The 19,117-nt window shown below is 39.6% G+C and overlaps 1 protein-coding gene across 3 annotated transcripts in view; it reads right to left on the reverse strand.

The window, feature by feature from the left end:
- The window catches only part of KIAA0408 (KIAA0408 ortholog), a 28,202-nt gene that overhangs the window by 7,129 nt on the left and 1,956 nt on the right, over positions 1-19,117 (reverse strand). Inside the window, exons 1-2 of one of the 3 annotated variants that reach the window (XM_019808206.2) lie at positions 10,457-12,608; positions 12-374 (exon numbers count right to left, since the gene is read on the reverse strand). In XM_019808206.2, coding sequence (XP_019663765.2) covers positions 12-338 — 327 coding nt within the window. In that variant the 5' untranslated portion in view covers positions 339-374; positions 10,457-12,608. Of the gene's footprint in view, positions 1-11; positions 375-4,165; positions 4,339-10,456; positions 12,609-19,117 lie in introns of those variants that run through there. The other 2 variants (XM_002927506.4, XM_034669106.1) reach the window with 2 other exon arrangements.

Consider the following 19,117-nt stretch of genomic DNA (forward strand, 5'->3'; position numbering starts at 1 on the left):
ATCTTACTTACCAAGTTGAGGGCCCCAGAGCAGCTCCTGCTTTCTTCCCTCAAAGTCCTCAGACCAGGGCAGGCCTCACATTCTTTTTGGTTATTTGTGGCCAAAGGATCCGTAAACCCTACTTTCGATTTTTTTGTTGCTTTTGGTTCTTTACACATTTGATTTCCTTCACAGAGTAAGCTCTGCTCTGTTTTATTTTCTTTTTCCCGACCATCCCTGTGATTCATCCCTGTAAATTCACATCGCCCTGAATTGGGGTAATTTGGAGAAGATTCCAGCACTCGATCTTGACTTGCTTTCTCGCGATCATGACTGATGATCTTGGCACGTTCATTCATGTTGATTTTCCTCCGAAGCTTTACTTCATGGCAAAGCTGCAAAGAAAACAAAGATAACACTTTTTCTCCCCCTAACTTACTTTGCCAATATTTCTGATATTAAGCACACTGTTTGGAGTTCTCTTTGCCATATCATGATACACTAACTACCCTGGGGTATTAATGCTCATACCTCTGCTAGTGCTTCTAAAATCTGATCAGCCGGAACAACTCTGATGAGCCATAAGGACTACGCTTAGTAGGTCAAACTATGGATGGTTATTTCTATACCTCTGTGTAGAAATCAAATATATTAAAAAACAAAATAAGCCTGCTTCTGTAGAAACATGTCATGATGATGCAGAAACACTGTTACCAAGTTGGAATGTCCTGAATCAATTACTGGTCATGCTCTCTGATTACTTTCAGAGAAAAGCAAGGGTTTAGCTGACATTAAAGTGATGTTTTAAAATATATATGATTCCACTTGCATGCCCACATTGAAGTGTCTAAATAGTTGACAATATCATACAGTAGGCAGGTTCATTCCACTCCCCAAGTGGACATTGTGCAACAAAAGGATGTTTCCTTTGGAAGTTAGGTTGGTGTTACTGAGGTATGGCTAGGTATTACTGAAATTTTTTTTTTAAGAAGAGATTTTTTTTTCAAAAAAGATTTCTCATACTGATTAAAACAAATGTGACCCTGTCCTATGTGATATTAGAACTCTAAAGCTTCCATCATTTATTAGTCTATGTTAAAGTGGATCCCAAATTATTTCTTGATGAGATCTTAGTTTAACCTGCAGGCACTCACACAACTCACCCCTAAATAGAGGAAGTAAGTGGCCTTTCTTTTTAGGCTTGAGCTGTGGGAAAGCTTGGCAAATTTCAAAGGAGTCTGTCGGATAGCTATTAAAGCAAATGACTAGATTTTACGGCCACAACCTATATTTACACCACATCTATTATTCAAGGAGTATAATAACAGATTTATTGCTGTTCAATATTTACCCAAATCTCAGAGAGAAGCACTATGCATAGTTGGTGCCTGAAGTCTATACAGTATGTATATTTCTAGAGATACTTACATATCTATCATTGGATGATCTCAGGATAGCATGCAGTTACAACCGTGGATCAATTGTTTGGGTCCTCATAAAATTACTTGTTCTGAGCTACTGTGGGCATTATGATTTGGGCTGACCTTGAGAGATATTATATGAAGCCACCCTCAAAAATTCATGTTAAATATAAGGATGCTGCTGGTGACACTGTCCTCTTTTTAAGGAGCTATGGGGGGAAGTAAAATTGCCTTATTTTCAAAATCAGGGACAAAAGTGCTATTCCTGGGAAACAGGTTTGCCTTCGTCTTCTGAATATTGAGAAATACGCATCTGCTAATTTTTATGTTAGTTACTAGAAAGATAGACCTGCTGCATCCAATTCACATAAGGTCCTTCCTCTTGTCTTCATCTCATCTTCTTTGTTTGTTGTTTTAAATACCTTACCTTATGTAAAATTTTATATACCATCTTAAATTCTCTTGGGATTTAAGTGAGGTATGGATAAGCAAATAATATGCTACTGATAGAAAACAAATTTATTTTGTATAAGAAATCTGTGTTACTTCATACCCAGCACTTGTTTATGGTTCTCTGATCATTTGAACAAAGGTGACAAGCAGAAAAGATTGCAATGTGATTAAAAAAAAAAAAAAAGAATTCCCAGGAACCTAAGAACTCTACGGTTTCTATCTGGATTATCCCAGGTTCCAAATACTTCTGGGTTTTGCAATAGCATGTATATCTGGGCTTTGCAGTAGCAAATGCAATGATTGTGGATAGTGGCTGAACAAGGAATCATTAGATCTTAACACTCAACCCTGGATCCTCTCACTGGGAAATATCTCTTGCAACCAAGTCACATGTGAACATTAGGGAATCCACAATTCTCTAGTACATGGCTTAATAACTTGTGTCTGAGTTAACACACACAACTTAGTGATATATGTTAAACAAATACAGTCTATTATGCTTGTGGCATGTTATAATTTTTTCAAGTGTTGTTGTGTAATTTTAGTTTAAAAAAATGTCTTGATTCTCTGTGACATGTGAGGATACTTTCCTCCCGTTTTCCTCAAATTTTTCTACCTTGTTTGTAGCCTATAAGACAGGCATTTAATTATAGACTACAAAGCTGGGAGTAGGAAAGAAATATGTATTAGAATGATAAGGGGAGCACAACACTAGGATTCAGGTATGAAAGAGGCTCAGCTATGGGTATTCTGGGTAAGCACATTATCCAAACATACTCCCAATAATGGAGCGGTATATTATAAGACATAAATAGCACCATGGCTACTATCCAAGAGGAAGAAAAAATATTACAGCCCTCTATCTCCTTGATGCAGAAAGAACAGTATTTCTACAAACTATCATCCTATGTTTAAAATACGTTTAATGCCTGCTAATGGGAAAGGTTAATATTTACCATAGACAGAATCTACAGAGTTGTCAGAATAATTATTTGACAATAAAATATCTAACCAGACGACAGATTATTTTAGCCACATGGCTTAAACAATTGGCTAGTTTAATCCTGACTCCTTTAATTTTTTTTGCTTGGATACTAGAATTATCTGGCCTTCCAAACCTTTGGGAAACAATGACCCATGACTTCAGGTTTCTGTTTGGAGTTTTGGATTCTGATGTGACTTAGACATTTCCTTGTTGATCCGCCCTTAGTCTTTGGGTTAAGGAGTTAAGAGAATAAGAAAAACACATTTTCCAAACTACAGAGGTATGAGCCCTGGATTCTCGTTTCAATCAAACCACACACTACATGCCTGCCTTCCCAGCTCTGTTACAGGAACAGTTCAATAGTTACTTTGAAATTTTTCCTCGTAGCGTGCTGATTTATATTTTATTCACAACCAATTACACACTTGTTAATAAGAAAAATATTTACACTATAAACATATAAATCACCAGCTTTGATTGCCTGTGAATGAAGGCCAAGGAGTCTGTTAAAAGAATCACTTCGGCAATGTGCACAAGCCACATGACAGCACGGATGTCACCAGAAGAGAGCAAGATAAGTAGAAATAATTTTCAGTTGAAACCAGCTCAAAAATACATCAATGTAAATACTTAAAGGAAATATTCCAGGGCCAACGGGGAGGGATGGTTAATGGGAATAAAATGACTATTTGTATCAGGGTCATGGCATGTTGTTTTTCATAACCCCTTTCCTAAAATGTGCCAATAAATGTGGCACAATCTGCCAGAATAAATATCATGTCCACCGTCACTTTGATAAATGACACTCCTTTAGATTATACTGAATGATCTAATACGTAATTTCCTTTAGTAGACATGATTCATAAATTGTTTCAGGAAAAATCTGTATTTTAATGCCCAATTGTAATTTTGCTAATAGATGTTCCACCAATTATGTTTTTCTTACATTTTCCTCTTGGGCCTTGTGCTTGAACACTCATGCAAAATTAAAAAAAAAAAAAAACAAAACTCACTTTTGATACCAAGGCATTTTAGTCAGAAAATACTATATTGCTACCCTTTAGAATGATGTTTTAAGTTCTTAATTTTCATTCAGGGTTATTAAAAATAAATAAATAAATAAAATCTTTGAAAAAAAAAAAGCCTAGTCCCTTCAATACCACTGGATAAGGTTCTGCTATTTTTGGTCTAATAAATGTCATTGAGACATCCATCTCTTAGGTAGAATACGGAAAGCAGAAATAGTTTCCAATACAACACAAATTTCAAACAGGATTTTCATTCTGAGCTTTCAGCTTCAGTGTATTCAAAACAAATCAATTTGTACCTCTTCTATCTTCTTCTGCATGATTTTCCACTGACTCTCCCATTCCTTCCTTTCCTTGTCAAACTGGTCCAGTAATTCCATCTTTTCCTTGTGCCAGTTAGCCTCTGTGTTCTCCCATTGCTTATGCAGGTCCATGGCAACCGTGTGAGTGTTAGTGAAGGGGTATTTCTGCTTGTCTCTGCCTTCTTAACTGTTTCTTGGAAGCTTGGAGTTGTTTTATTTGAAGCAGTCTCACTTGCCTTTAAAATAAAGCCTAATATAAACATAAGGAGAAAGAGTTCCAAATCTGTTGGCTTTTTGGAAACATGTTATCATTTTGTTAAGAGCCATCGACATAAACAAACTATAGGAAAACCGTACTTAAAAGAAGAGAGGAGATGATTAACAATCTGCTTAAGAAAAACTAGCACAGTTGGGACACACAGCCACACTGACTTTTGATCTCCTCCCAGGTCTTGATCTCAGGGCTGTGAGCTCAAGCCCTGCATTGGACTCCATGGTGGGCACAGAGCCTACTTAATTAATTAAAAAAAAAAAAAAAAGAACTAACACAATCAAAAAGTAAGTATTGTCCAAAGGGTTCTTTTCTCCTTTCTCAAATGGGTTTTTCCTCCTTTCTGAAACTAGACAGCAAAATTAGAGTTAAATGCATACGTGAGATATAAGCATTCCTTTGACCAACCACCTAATCTGAAGATGGAATTTTTGTGTGACTATCTAAGAGGAGAAGTATGAAATTCCACTGTATGGTCCTAGCGATACAATTGCGGTAGATTCTGCTGCAACAGAATTACTCCTGTTTTGATGCAACCAGACTGTGTGTTTCTGTGAACTGAAGTTCTGAAGCAGTAAAGGACCACAGTCTCCATTTTATGTTCAGAGCTGCAAGCCCAGGCCAAACGTGATGACTGTATCAATAAGACCGCTTGGTTGGTAGTCCGTCTGAGACTGATGTAGCAGCAAAAAACCAAACTAAATCCTAAAAATAGTTTCATTATTTTAGTTCATCAAATAAAATGTAAAGGCAGCAAAGCCATCCTGGGAACCACATGCTAAAACTCACCAGTTCTCTCTTTTTCTTCTAATGGACCATAGACCAGAATCTGTTAGGCTGTTGAGTACAGAGCGCTGCAGAAAACACTTCGCTCCCTTGCGAGGAGCAATATCCTTGATCACATTAAACAGTGACTGAAATAATTAGATTTCTAGTATTTAGAGTATGCATATTTAGGGTTTGAAGATGCTATTTATTTATTTAATATTTATTTATTTTTTTAGATGGTGTATGCGTGTGGTTGGTGGGGACAGAGGGAGAGAGAGAATCTTAAGCAGGCTCCACTCCTGGAGTGGGCATGGAGCCCAACGCAGGGTTCAGTCTCACAACTCTGAGATCATGACCTGAGCTGAAATCAACATTTGGACGCTCAACCGACTGAGCCACCCAGGCGCCCCTGAAAATGCAACTTAAAATACCAGATTGGTATCACTAAGTCATCTAAAATTTCTGAGGTTTAGTTTATTTACATTCAAACGGAGGCTACTTAAAGGGTTGTTACAAAGATTAAATGGCATATGGTATGCAAAATAGTTTGAGAAATTTAAACATTTTCCCTAGTTTTTCCTTTGAAAAATCTTGGTCTGACTTTTACTAAAAATAATTTCTATTAAGAAGGTCATATGGGGCACCTGGCTGGCTTGGTCGGTGGAGTGTGTGACTCTTGATCTCAGGGTTGTGAGTTCAAGCCCCACATTGGGTATAAAGCCTACTTAAAAAAAAAAAAAAAGAAAAAAAGAGGGACGGATATTTTTTAGTGGGTGGGAAAGAATATTTAAAATATTTGAATCACCATCGAAGATAATTATGTCTATTGGAAGTCTAGCTCTTCAGTTTTCTAGGCCATGACCAAAATGGGTTAATTTACCAGGTGGCAGCTAATGCTGATTATGAGCCTAGTGCCCCCCACGCCAATAGCTGCTTGGGTACTGGAGCTGCGGGGTGAAGCTGACGTAACTGTGCGGGCAAACCCCATTTTGCAGGGGCAGAAGATGGCCCCCTATTTCGGGTCCCAAATGTAAGATAAACATTGAAGACTAATTTCACTTTTGTCAGACTGTTCTGAACATGCATATCCAAGGCGCAAACTGCTCCAAACATATTTTTTGAGTTGCAATCTATCAAAGAAATACAATAGACTAATAGGGCTAAAGAAAATGTTAGGGCTATATGCGGGGCTCCACCTTCAAAAACAGCCTATAAACATTGGGATCTACACATTGTTATTCTCTCAAGTAATTTGCTACAGACCCTGTGGTCATTTTTACCTACTTCTTTGACAGTCATAATATTGTGACTAATTGAGTCAAAAAAAGAAATAATTTCAGATTTGAGAATGCTCTCATGTCTCATTTTGTCCACTTAGCCATGCTCTTTTTCTAGTCTCATTTTCCATCTTCTCTGTCCATCCTTCTGTCTGTCCTTTTGCTACCTTCCCCTGCTGTGAGCCGGTGACCAGTGACCACAGTACCTGCCATAGCCAAAGCAAGTTGCCTAAAATAAATACGTCAATGAACACCTAACAAAATGAAGGAAGTAAAGAATATATGCTATTTTGGTTTTTTGCTGTTGTTGTTTTGGTAAATCTGTCATTAATTTTGATTACCTAGTAATCTTTTAAGTTCATCTAATAACTATTCACAGGAAATGCAGACAGTGCCTATTTCTTGACTGGGAGACTGCTTTAAACCTGTATGTAATTAACTGTGAGCTGAAACTACCTTGCTTACTAACTGGTACTTAACACTGGGACTTCTTGGGGAGAGTGGAGTGGTTTAAGACCTCAAGAGGTAGTTGCAAAGGTAACCAAGAAAATTACAGAAAGGGAGCAGACTCATTTCAAGCTACCTGGAAAAGAGGTGCTCTGATAGTCCATGTTTCATCCTGTTTCTAAGCGCTGTAAATACTAAAAAATCATCATAAAGTTTCTCCTACAGTTACATACCAAATAGCTTCAATCAATTTTCCGTCCTTCCTTCCTTCCGTCCTTCCTTCTTTTCTTTTCTTTCTTTCTTTCTTTTCTTTCTTTCTTTCTTTTTCTTTCTTTCTTTCTTTCTCCTTTCTTTCTTTCTTTCTTTCTTTCTTTCTTTCTTTCTTTCTTTCTTTCTCCCTCTCTCTCTCCCTCCCTCCCTCTTTTCCTTCCTTTTTTAAAACTATCTTTTTTTAAAAAAATATTTATTTATTTGAGAGAGAGAGAGAGAACAGGAGTGGGGTCAGGGGAGAAGGAGAAGCAGGCCCCCTGCTGAGATCCCAAGACCCTGAGATCAAGGCCTGAGCTGAAGGCAGGGGCTTACCTGCTTAATTGACTGAGCCACCCAGAAGCCCCTCCAGTTTTTCTTCCTATTGCTAACTCTTCTTGAACCACTTCCAGACCAGGGTTAAAAGGAATCAGGTTCTTCCTTTTTTTTTTTTAAACCTACCTGAAGATCATCCAGGAAAACTCTAACTCAGGCTTGCTCCTTGTAACAGCACTATACATGAACCCAGGCAATGTTCCCAAAGCAGACAGAGTCCTGCACTGAACTGCAAAGAGCCAAACTCATCACTTACTATGGATCAGAGCCAATCTACAGAGCTTCCCCGTTCCAGGGCCAGAGCAGTATCTAGTGCCAGGAAATGTAATGCTTACGGATCAAAAACAAGCCTTTGAAAGAAAATTCCTATAGAGAAATAACCGTGCCAATTTTTGTGGGAGGATTTATGTTCCCTTCCTAGCAACTATGTTGTGTCATAAATGTCAAATGTAATAAGACTGAATTTATTGCTTTCTCCTCTAGAAATAAAACGGGGTCCATAGAGTAGTAGTGAAGATTACATGAACAAAAGAGAGAGAATGCTTAATAAAAGAGCCTCACATGGTTTTGAATCATAGTGGGTGCTCAGTAAATGCCTGTTTCTTAGTTTCTTCCTTCTGTCCTTCCTTCTTTTTCTTTTCCTCCCTCCCTCCTTCCTTGCCTTCATTTTTCCTTCTTTATGTTTTCTTTCTCTGGAATTAAACTGATGATTTTCATCTTTATTTAATTAGAAAATTAATAGAAGCAAAACTAATTTTGCACACTCTCGTATTTTCAATGACTTTCTTTTGCCCTCCATATTTTTCAGGGATTTTAAGAATACATGGCAAGTTGAACATTTAGGCAATTTTTTTATTGTTAATAAAAATCTGAATAGACAAATCTTACATAAAACTGCTTTTATTATAATTCTTCTTAAATATTAAAAAAATCCAACTAATGGGATTGTAGGGACATAATGTTGTATAATGAGAAATTATGGAGTAAAGTGGTTCGGCAGATTCTGAAAGTCAGTTTCACTGCTGTCTACTGAGGCAGATACAAACGTTCTCTTTGTTCCTAGCTGTCACTCTTTTCGCCCACAGATACTGGCATCTATGTGGGAGAGAAGGAAGGATTTTTGCTAGCTGCATCCCTCCCTGTGTCTCTAACTCTGTATCATTTCGCTTCACGCAGGATACAAATTTATTAGAGCAAATGTAAAGGGGTCGCAGGATACAAATTTATTAGAGCAAATGTAAAGGGGTCGAGTGAACTGCATTACTTAGTCATGCACATGCTTTTCCCTCAACAACGCTATGGTAGCATTATGCAACCCACGTAACCTGCTTCTGCGCCTCAGGAAGCCAGAATCGCTGGGTTGTGAGTGGGTCACCTAAACATGGTGATGGGAGGAAAATAGTTCTGCTTATCTTCTGCCCTACTAGCAAGCAGCATTTAAGAGCAACTCAGGTGTCTCACAATAAACTAATTTCTCAAATTAGCCTCAATTTGGTCATGGTAACACTTCTTTGAGGAGTGCTCCATTCTTCCTGCACTTCAGTCATTACTATTTTAATCACCATCCCCCACTATTGGAAACCAGACATCAGCCAAACAAATGAAACAGTGTTACGGGAGCTGACTCTATGGCTACTTCTCTCTTCTGAGGTTTTTGTTCTGAGTATTTGTTTCTTGCTCTCCTATTCATCCTTTTTCTAAATATGCTACTTTTCATATAATCAAAGATTTTTTATTTGTAGGAGGTTACAAAGGAATGTAGGAATCCTACACATGGTAGATACAGTCCATCTCACAATTCCTAGAAAAATCACTGGCCCCAGAGATGGTTTGCTTCTCTTTAACCTTGAGGGATTAGGAATCCCCATGCCCACACCCACCAGCCTTATGCTCCATTAGCCTCTAAAACTCTCTAGCCCTTTCTCCACTTGGTATCATTTCAACTAATTAACAGATCTTATTCCTCTGCTATTGTTTCACTAGCAAGTGCATCTTTCAAAGACAACCATGATTCGATTTCATGCAGGGCAAAAAGTATTTTTTCATTGCTGTTTCTTGTTATTTCACCATGTTCCTCATGCTCTAAAAAGACCAAAGCAATACTACTACATGCAATTCTGAAGAAATCCTTTTTGCCTTCTCATTTGATTATCTTCTCCTTCCTTGTTTTTCTCCATTTATACTCACACTAGAAAACATCCAAGATAAAAGAAAAGAAAAGAAAGAAAAGAAAAGAAAAGAAAAGAAAAGAAAAGAAAAGAAAAGAAAATTTCCGAGATAGAGACGCACTGATTTTACTTCTCTTAACTTAGAAAACCTTTGAAAGAAACTTCTGGCTTGGGTAAATAAGTATCTAAAATTAATCAACTTAAACAACAGAAGATGTAGTGGTAAGGTTCCTGCTAACCGCAGATTAACCAATTATGAATGGCACGCACTTCTACTCAAATTACAGAAACACGAGCCATGGAGTGAGCAAACCATCATCTTGAATGAACTACATTTACTTTTCATTGAAATCTTCAAATACCAACAATTTCAAGGGATGTGAACTTTACTCTGTAAATGTAAACAGTCTTCATCCTAATAAAAAAACGCATTCTCATAAAGACTTTTAGTGAAATCCCACAGTAGGCAAAGTGCTGCTCAAAGGACTGAGAAGCAGTGTTTGAAAAACACAGTGTCGGAGGGGGGACGTCACTGTCAGTCCCGAGCTGAGAAATCCACTCACAGCAGCTGAACCTTCTCCTCCCTGGGAGTCAGTAAAATCCGCTATGCACCCCGCCCACTGTGTTTCAGCCCAGACACAGACACTGAAAGAGGCAGAGGTTGAATTAACCCTCCACTTGAACAGTGCCCGTCGTCTAAACCACGTCAGCAGCAGCCCCTCTCTATTTTGCCACAATGAGTCACTTGATTTCAAACTGCTAGAAAGAAACATACCTTTTTGCTCTGGGGAGAAATCCTAGGGATGTTCCACCACTGGTCAATCTAGCAATGGAAGGATAGCTAGTTTTTTTGTTTTTGTTTTTGTTTTTTTAAAGACGAAAGCCTCGGCTCGGTGAATCTTGCTTCTTTGCAAGAAATGGGAATGCAAAATCCGTCCAACCATTCAACAGAGCAGTACTGACAAGTCCCTTTGAAACCTTCACCCCTTTCACAAATCAAAAAGCTGCTCAGCTCAGTGTCACAGCAGCAGCTGAGACTACTGTGACGTCAGTTACTTGGAGGCGGCCTTCAAGCCACTCTTCCAACCAGAGCTCTGTAACTTTAGAGCCGCTCATACTCTGGGTAAACAACTCCAGGTCCAGGACATTTTTAGCTTTTATAATGGAGCCCAGTATTTTCAAACTTGCCAAAAGAGCTGGTGTTAATATCGCACAATGACAATGGCCAATTTTAGATTTCATTTGGAAAAGTCAACTCGTTTTTTATAGGCAAGAATTATCTCCTTGTATACCTCTCTCTTTCCCCTTTTCAGCTGGAGTCAGAAAGCACTCTTCAGTGCCTTGGCAGGCAGGTGTCTGGATGTGGCAGAACAACATGGGTAGCAGTCTCCAGAGATTTGTGAGAACGTATCAAACTTCTGTCTTTAAATAAAGTAGAAGTGGGACATAGAGAAAGACGAACCTCATACACTTTGTGGTTCTATGACAGCTTGCTGTCTGTATCGACAGTGTTAGTGATGTCTTTCCGCCAGAGGAAATCAGAGACCATGGGAAAGAATGATATTTATCATGGGAGGAAAATAACAAAAACAACAACAACATGCCCATGTGCTCGCTTTCGGTGAGGTGCCCAAGTATATGGAGAGGCTCTCTAGACTGTGGCCAAATCGATCTATCCTGGAAACGCCAGAAGGGTTACCTCCCCAGCAGCATTTCCAGGCTGTGCGTGAACTTGCACATGCGTGCCTCTGCTCGCGTTCAGTTTAACTGAGATATAAGAAAGGGTCTAAAACAATTTTGTGTGTATTTCAGCAAATAAGCCAGTTAAAGGCTTAAATACTAAGGTCTTACCCTCAAGTCTGAAGAATTTCCTGTGTGGTCATTAAACCATTACATATTCACTTTCACACGATTTTTTGCCTGCTTCCAGACGAGTATTTCGTGGGGAGCTCAAAAGTGTCGTAATAGTAACCTGCTCATGGTAGCACTTTAATACCTATAGCACGGTTGAATGAAATCGTGTTGTGTTTTGAAAGCCTGGCATCATGACTTCAAAAGTAATTACAACATAATAGTCACAGCAATAATAGTGATTGCTCATGGAGAGAGAGCTCTCTGCAAAGCTCTGTGCTAAGTACTTGGCATATATCTTTATCCTAGTTCACCCTCATAGCAAATGTATCTGTCGATTCTATTCACCCAGCCTTAATGATAAAACAATAGGACACAACGTATCTTGCTAAAGTTCATAGAAAGATGCCCATGTGGAGGAGTAGGGCTTGGAACTGGTTACTCTAACTGGAGGCCGGGGAATTTTGTCACAGAGATCTTGGTTTCAATTCTGCTGCCATCACTTATCAGTGTGAACTTTTGAGTGTATCTCTTCTGTAAAGGGATAATTATATTTACTTCACGAGTTGTTGTCAGAGTATGAGGGGATACTTTTAGTGCCAGGGACCCAAAAAATGGAAGCTTATTTCTGCTTCTATCCTGACCAGGACAGGAGGAAAATCCTGGGGTGGGGAAAGCGATTGCCCCAAAGCACCTGTATAGAATTATCTGGTAACGTTCTTCCGCCTACACTCTCTTCCACTCCAGACCTTTTCATTTCCATATGTCGTTTGTAAATAAAATTAAGACTGTTTTCTAAACCCTATCAGAACTTCAGATAATATGTGGCTAAGTTACGGGAGAAATGACGTTGGGCTGTCCTCCACAGCATTACTCAGTAGGGTCCACCCCAATGCCCTCTTCATGGAAGTCCCAGTAATTATTTATCACGGGGCTTTGTCTGCTTCTCGTCATGGTAAAGCTCACCTGAAATTAGGCAGAACCAAAAACTAGGAAAAGACTTTGACAAGAATTTCACCCACGTCTATCACTTATTCTAGTGCTTACCAACACTTTTTGTTGAATAATTTTTATATGTATTAGGTTCAATTTCCATGCTATATATATATATATATATATATATCCCCAAAAGATGAAAACATAGGAAGGCAATAAATATTCACCACAAGTGCTTTTGAATCTTTCCACTAAAAATGTTTAAGAAAACTTTAAGAAAGTTCCTACTGTTATTTACATAAAAAGACCGATGTTGGTGTACTCAGTCCTTCAGGGATATTCAGATATCTTGAAGTGACTGACATTTTCAGGCAGATGTCAAGATGGCTGAAAACCTTATGGTAAAAATGCAATTTGTGGTATAATCTAGATTGCTTTTAAACCATTTATATATTTTGCCTTCAAATATGAAATTGACCCAAATCAATGCTGTGTGTATTGGAGAGAATTCAGAAGAATTGTGCCTGTCTTGTGCCACACTAATCCTGTCTCGATGTAGAACTAATATGTAAGGACATGAATAAAATAACACTTCATGTAAAGTAAATGTAGCAACACCAGTTAGGTATTGAGAAATAAAAAAGGAAAATCCTGAAAAGGACTTGAAAATGTCTATATGCATAATAATCTTAGACCACAGACTAAAACATTTTGGAAAGGGTGAAAGAAGAACACTGAATGCATAAGTGTCATAGCAGGTGTTTCTAGATGTAGAGAATTCTAGAGCCAGAAAGGACCTCTGAAATCATCTAGCCAACCCTCTCATTTTACAGCTGAGGAGAGAGGCCGTGATGCTACGTCATCTGCTCAAGGTCACAGAGCCACTTACTAGCAATGCCGGGAATAGAATCCCGGTCTTCTCATTCTTGGTGGAGTGCCTTGAAGTTTAAAATTCCGAGGAGTTCAAGGGAAGGGAACAGAACCCAGACAAAAGGATCTGGGGCATGGGAGGTTGATTTCTGGCCTGGTCAACTTCTAAATTCAGTTTTCTTCTAAGTCCGTATGAGGAAGATGATACTCCATCTTCCAAGTATAACATAGGAGTCAAATAGCAGAGTATTTATCTTGATGACTGCTATCTGAAGAGGTCTGTGTCCTGAGATAATCCACATCTTGGGTCCAAATGCAAAGATAAAAGGATTTTAATTTAGTGGTTGAAGAAAATCTGGGGTAAATGTTCCAACTTTGCCTTTAGCAGGCCAGTACACATTTAATTTATAGTTTTCATCTGAATGATGATCTTGAAGCTTTGCAAAGCAGTCATTTATTTAATCTCTTTATGCTATGACAACTCTGGCTGTGTATGAGCCTGGCTGGCTTCTGACTTCTGGTTTGTATAGTTTTTTCTGTCTCTTTTCTTTTATTCTTCAAACAGATTTACCAAGGGAAAGGGTATTGCATTTCTATTTTCCTTGGCAAGGAAATAGAAACAATTGGAAAAGCGATGACTTTGAAAAACTGAACTCACTCTTATGCATATTAAAACTTAGAGGCTATTATAGGAGACATATTTAAAATAATCCTTCCTTATAGAATAATGTCTTTTGCAATTTTCAAAACACAATATGATACATGATCTGGGTTGCTTAGTAGAACTCTCCTGACTCTTAAATTATCTTCCATTCTTTAGGGCGAGGTCTCGGGCTCTCCAGTTAATGTTCCATTTAACAAATATTTGTGAGTGCCAACTCTGTACGGGGTATACTGTCAAATCCTAAGGCCCAGAAGAAGAATAAGACAAATCCTTGTTCACAACAAGCTTGGTCAATGCTGACGATTCCTGAAATGTAACCTGTGGCATGACTGCCCACATCCTGAGTGGTCCACTACCTAAAAATAAACTTACAAACAAATGTGAAGAGCCTCTCCTCCTCGTCCCACAGCATTCCATCAAGGGACTACACTCCCAGCCTTGCTGTACTCTGCAATCACTCAGAGAATTATTTAAAAAAAAAAAATCATGAAAGCTGGAACTTTCCCCCAGACTTTGGAATCAGGTGATGAGGCCAGGGTTTCTTGATTTTTCTAAAGTTCCACAGCTAGTTCTGTCAAATTGGGTCCTGTGTTATTTTAGCCCAAGAATGACAGGGTTTGGATTCCGTCTTAGCAAAAGCAATATAATTTTGATACTTACAAGAATCTGTTTTGGGTTATAAGATTATGAGAGGTGCACACAGTTAGACTGTCCCATATTGAGACTGCTGTGTTTCGGTGAATGTACTCCTTCCCTAGTGCTGGATGTTTTCCCCCTAGAATCATGGGATGCGGGCTCCGTCTTCTATTCTGAGGGCTGGTGGTATGTCAGCAGAGGTTTTAGCCAAGCAGATCTGTCATGGGGCTTATGTACAGGCACTTCCAGATGACAGAAATATTCAAAAGAAACAGTCTTAAACTAACTGTTCTTTTTAAGTACTGGTCTGTGTTCTGAAGAATAAAACAATAACACATTTTAGGAGTATGAGCTATTTAAAATTAGAGACAGATCTTGTTTACTGTTATCAAATTATTTTTTTAGTATCTCATTATATATATTCCAGCTTCTTGACTTGGGAGCTTTTGATAATGATGACAACAAAATCTAAATAATAACGGGACAGATTGTTCTAGAGCTACCTCATTCCAGAAAAAGACCTCAGGAATGCCGGTCCACCACAAGAGGGCGCCCCGGCGTCATTTCTCTCTGGGCGGAAATTCTAGCAGTAAAGCAGGGCCAGAGAGGGGCCCTTTAGCTGGTAAAAGTTGAAGACACAGCAATAAACCCCTACTCCCTTTCCCTTCTCCACCAGCCTTCCTTGGGGCTGCCAGCCCACCTGTATCTTCTACCACAAATGTTAGATTTATCATCATTATTTCCAGTTTGTAATTGTCTAATGACATTTCATTGACAGAGGAAACAGTTGCTGGCTAGTCCCACCCTGGCACATAAAAAAAGAGCTAGCACACAGGAAGCACTGGGAGGGACACATAAATATAGATAAGCTTTGATTGGAGTTTGAGAAAAGAATCGCTTTGACGGGACATGGAGCGGGGAGAGGGCGGGGAGATCAGAATGGGAGACTATCTGGGTGGCTGCTAACTGTATGGGTGGGGGCCCAGGTGAAAAGAAATGTGGCATCATGATGTGGGAAGACTATGGCAAAGAATCTAAAGACAAGGGTGCAGACAGCGAGGCCCAAAGCCGCAGTTCAGGGCAGCCCTGTGAACAGCGATCAGACCACTCCGCAGGGCCAGCCAGACCCGTGGCCCACACCAAGGTCTCTCGGGAAGTCCACATGAGACAAAAACACTGTACCCCAATGGCTGTCCTTGGCCCTCACCCTGTATTCTTTTGTTGACGCTGTCGCCATTGAAATATTTTGCACAGGATAAGTCCCACGACTTCATTCTTTCTTACCTATGTTGAGTTCACCTTGCTTTTCTGAATCTGTCTACTTTCTACAAATATCAGGACTTCAAACAAAGAGCTTGTGACGTCCAAGGCTGGGGGATCCTAACTTTCTGTCAACTACCTCTTCTGGCTGCTTCCCTGTGGCTTTTTTCACTATATGGAGACTAAGCGGTTAGAAGAAGGCTAAGACCCCCCCCCATGCAATGACACAGGCGCCTCAGCAGAGACGCATTTTGCAATTTTTTTTCAGGTAAAGGAGCTCAGATTCCTAAGAGTCACCTAAAATCCAGAAGAAACGAATTTTGCTGACTTGTTATGTTGCATCCCTCCTCTGAAGTTCTGAATGACTGATTGAGGCTGACCCCCAGGTTGTTCTATTTAAAAAGCTGAGCTCTGTTTTATGTGTCCAGGAGTTAATGATGCAGAGGAAATGACAAGGATTGTGCAAAAGCTGCACATATTTGTGAAGAAGAAGAAAGGAAATTATAAACTAGATGCCGAACTGAGTTTTCTGACTTTAAGAAATAACCGACTCATAAGGTATCTTTCAAAAAAAAAAAAAAAAGCTCGTAAATTCTCTTCTCTTCCTAAGCCACTGGAGGCCAGTGGGCAAACTGATGAGCTTCCCTCTCCCCCTCACACCCTCTTAATTTTCAAATGCATAGGTTAAGACAGGTACTTTCAACATGAATTTAAAGAGCAGACGTGCTGACTTTCACAGTATGTTATGTCGGACCACCTCAGAAAGGAACAAATATTATTTGCCAGCCTTTGATAATCACACAACGAGTTTTGTTTGTTAACGGAGCTGTATAAGCAGCTCAACCCACACACTCAGCAGAAACTACAGAAAATCAACAGCTTTTGTCACTTTCTGATATCACCCTCCACCACTTTCTCTTCAATCCTTACCTTCCGTTAGAGGATCTGCCCATGACTACCAGACGAAAGTGGCTGGAGTTCTACAGGAAAACAGCACAAACAGTGCATGGGTATTTGGAGTTAGGCTTTGAGACCAAACTGACATACCAAAGTTCACTGGCAGCTGATTAAATAACCGTTTCGCAACTCTACCACAGGGACTGAAAGGAAGGTTGCAAAATGCAGGCCAATACACATTCCAGGCTCAGCACTGAATTTTCCTTTGTTTTACAAGTTTGAGTCAGTTATGCTTAAAAATAGCCAACTAAATTTTTTTTTTCTTAAATCCAGGCCAAATTACCAAAGACACTCCTTCCTACACCCAAGAATGTGCATGCAAGGGAATTTTCTACAATAAGTTTTGCTTGTTTGAATTTCTCTCTAGTGTCATGTTTAAATAGCACAGCTTCAAAGGTAAAAAAAAAAAAAAAAAGGCCAAAATTCCTTGTCTCTATAATTGGGGGACTTTGTTCTCTTGATGAACAAAGAAATCTGGGTGTTCCTCTTTCAGAACTAGCTTTGTACAACAAAGATAAAGCAAGTAACAGGATCAAGGGGAGGGGAAGAAGATACAGAGGACTCTCTTTCTGAGGTCTGGGGTACCATCTTTGTTAACTTCTGTTCCCACATCTGTAGCCTGTGATGTAAGGGAGAGATGTACCACAGATTGTGGGTACCCACAGAACAGCTTGAAGTTCCAGGGAGAAGTTAGCAAGGGACTAGGTTGTTTTGTGCTTGTTGGCAGTTTGCTAAGACCACCTCGCAAATACTGGCTCCCAGCAGTCCCATGAGATAAAGGCAGGTCTGAATCCCTGAAGCTGGATGCATGTCTCATTGTACACCACAGCGTGGGAGAGGTGTGTGCTTACATGCAGGCACAAATCGGAAAGTGGGTTTTGCAGCGAGTAGGGTAGAGCTGGAAAGAGTCTCCCTGGAATTTAACTATATGGTAAAATTGCCTTGTCCTTTTCAGAGAGGCTGTCAGAGTGACCCCAGTTCCCCCAAAATCCAGGAGCGGGAGCCAAGTCAGTCCTGTTTGCCCTCGTCAGCTTCTTCCTGGGGTCTCATATATGGAGTGCCTGGATGAAGATCAAGATTCTTATGAATTCTTCTCTAAAACCAATGCCTTAGAAGTTCATAGGTGAGATTAATCTCCCTGTTGCCAGGATGACTTTAATTTCTAACAAGATATCTAAGGATGAGGCTGGTGTTTTGATCAGCCCAGACCTCCCTTGGCTAGCTTCTCCTTTCTTATTCAGGCCACAATATATTGTGGAAGTATACGCAGCACCCCTGTATTTATTTATTTACTTATGGTATCATTCCATGCAAGAATGTCTTGGGATTTTATGGTTTTCTTAGGGAAAGTCAACATGTTATCAGGTGTCCAATAAAAATCAATGGCAACCACGAGCCTTTTTGTTTGTTTTTACATTTCAGTAAGAGTACCTGCTAGAGTTAGCTGTTTACATGTCCGCTGGAGTCCATCGGCCAATTGAAAGTGCTAAAAAGAGTAAAAACCAAACTTCATTTTGTCCACACCTACCAGCCGCCACATTAAAATGTTCGTTAAATACACAGGGATCCATGCTCTGTGTTTTGCTGCATTTTCACATCTCCTGCATATGCCTTCTCATCTTGGTTTGGCAACAGCAGAGTCAGCTGGTACCGTCATTTCCGGAGGATTTGTGGCACACCACATGGGAAGCTTTGTGGCGTAGATAACTGTATACAAAGCCACAAAATGGTGGATTGTCAGTGTGTGTGTGCACGCGTGCGTGTGTGTGGTCAGCTTGAGGTTCTAATTGAGGGTGTGCATGTGCCTACATCTGCAGGTGTGTGCGTGACCCCGCACCCACGCGCTATTCATCTTGGTCCTCCTTCCCATCACGTATCATTCCTATTTGTCTTCTCTGCTTTTGTTGGTTTCGAGAACCTGTATTAATGAAAGGAGAGTTTTCTAGCACTGCGCCACTGTGGAATTAGAACTGCTTTATCATTAGAAGCAAAGGACGAATAACAAAGATGGAAATGCTCTAGAGAGGATGTGGACATCCACTAAATGGCTGAAACTTTAAGGTTTCCTGAAACCTAGACAGCCCAGGATTCCAGAGAACTGGCATCACATCGTTCACTGTCACCCTGGGGCAAGCTGCGTATACATATTTTAGACAACTCAAATATCTAAAGAAATGGTTGTTGGCAGTTTAAGAAAATACAAATGCCTGGATTCAAAAATTCAGTGTCAGTTGCTGAGGTAGGGGCTCAATTCTAGAAACA

This window comes from Ailuropoda melanoleuca, chromosome 10 (genome assembly GCF_002007445.2).
Source record: "Ailuropoda melanoleuca isolate Jingjing chromosome 10, ASM200744v2, whole genome shotgun sequence".
Classification (NCBI taxonomy): Eukaryota; Metazoa; Chordata; class Mammalia; order Carnivora; family Ursidae; genus Ailuropoda; species Ailuropoda melanoleuca.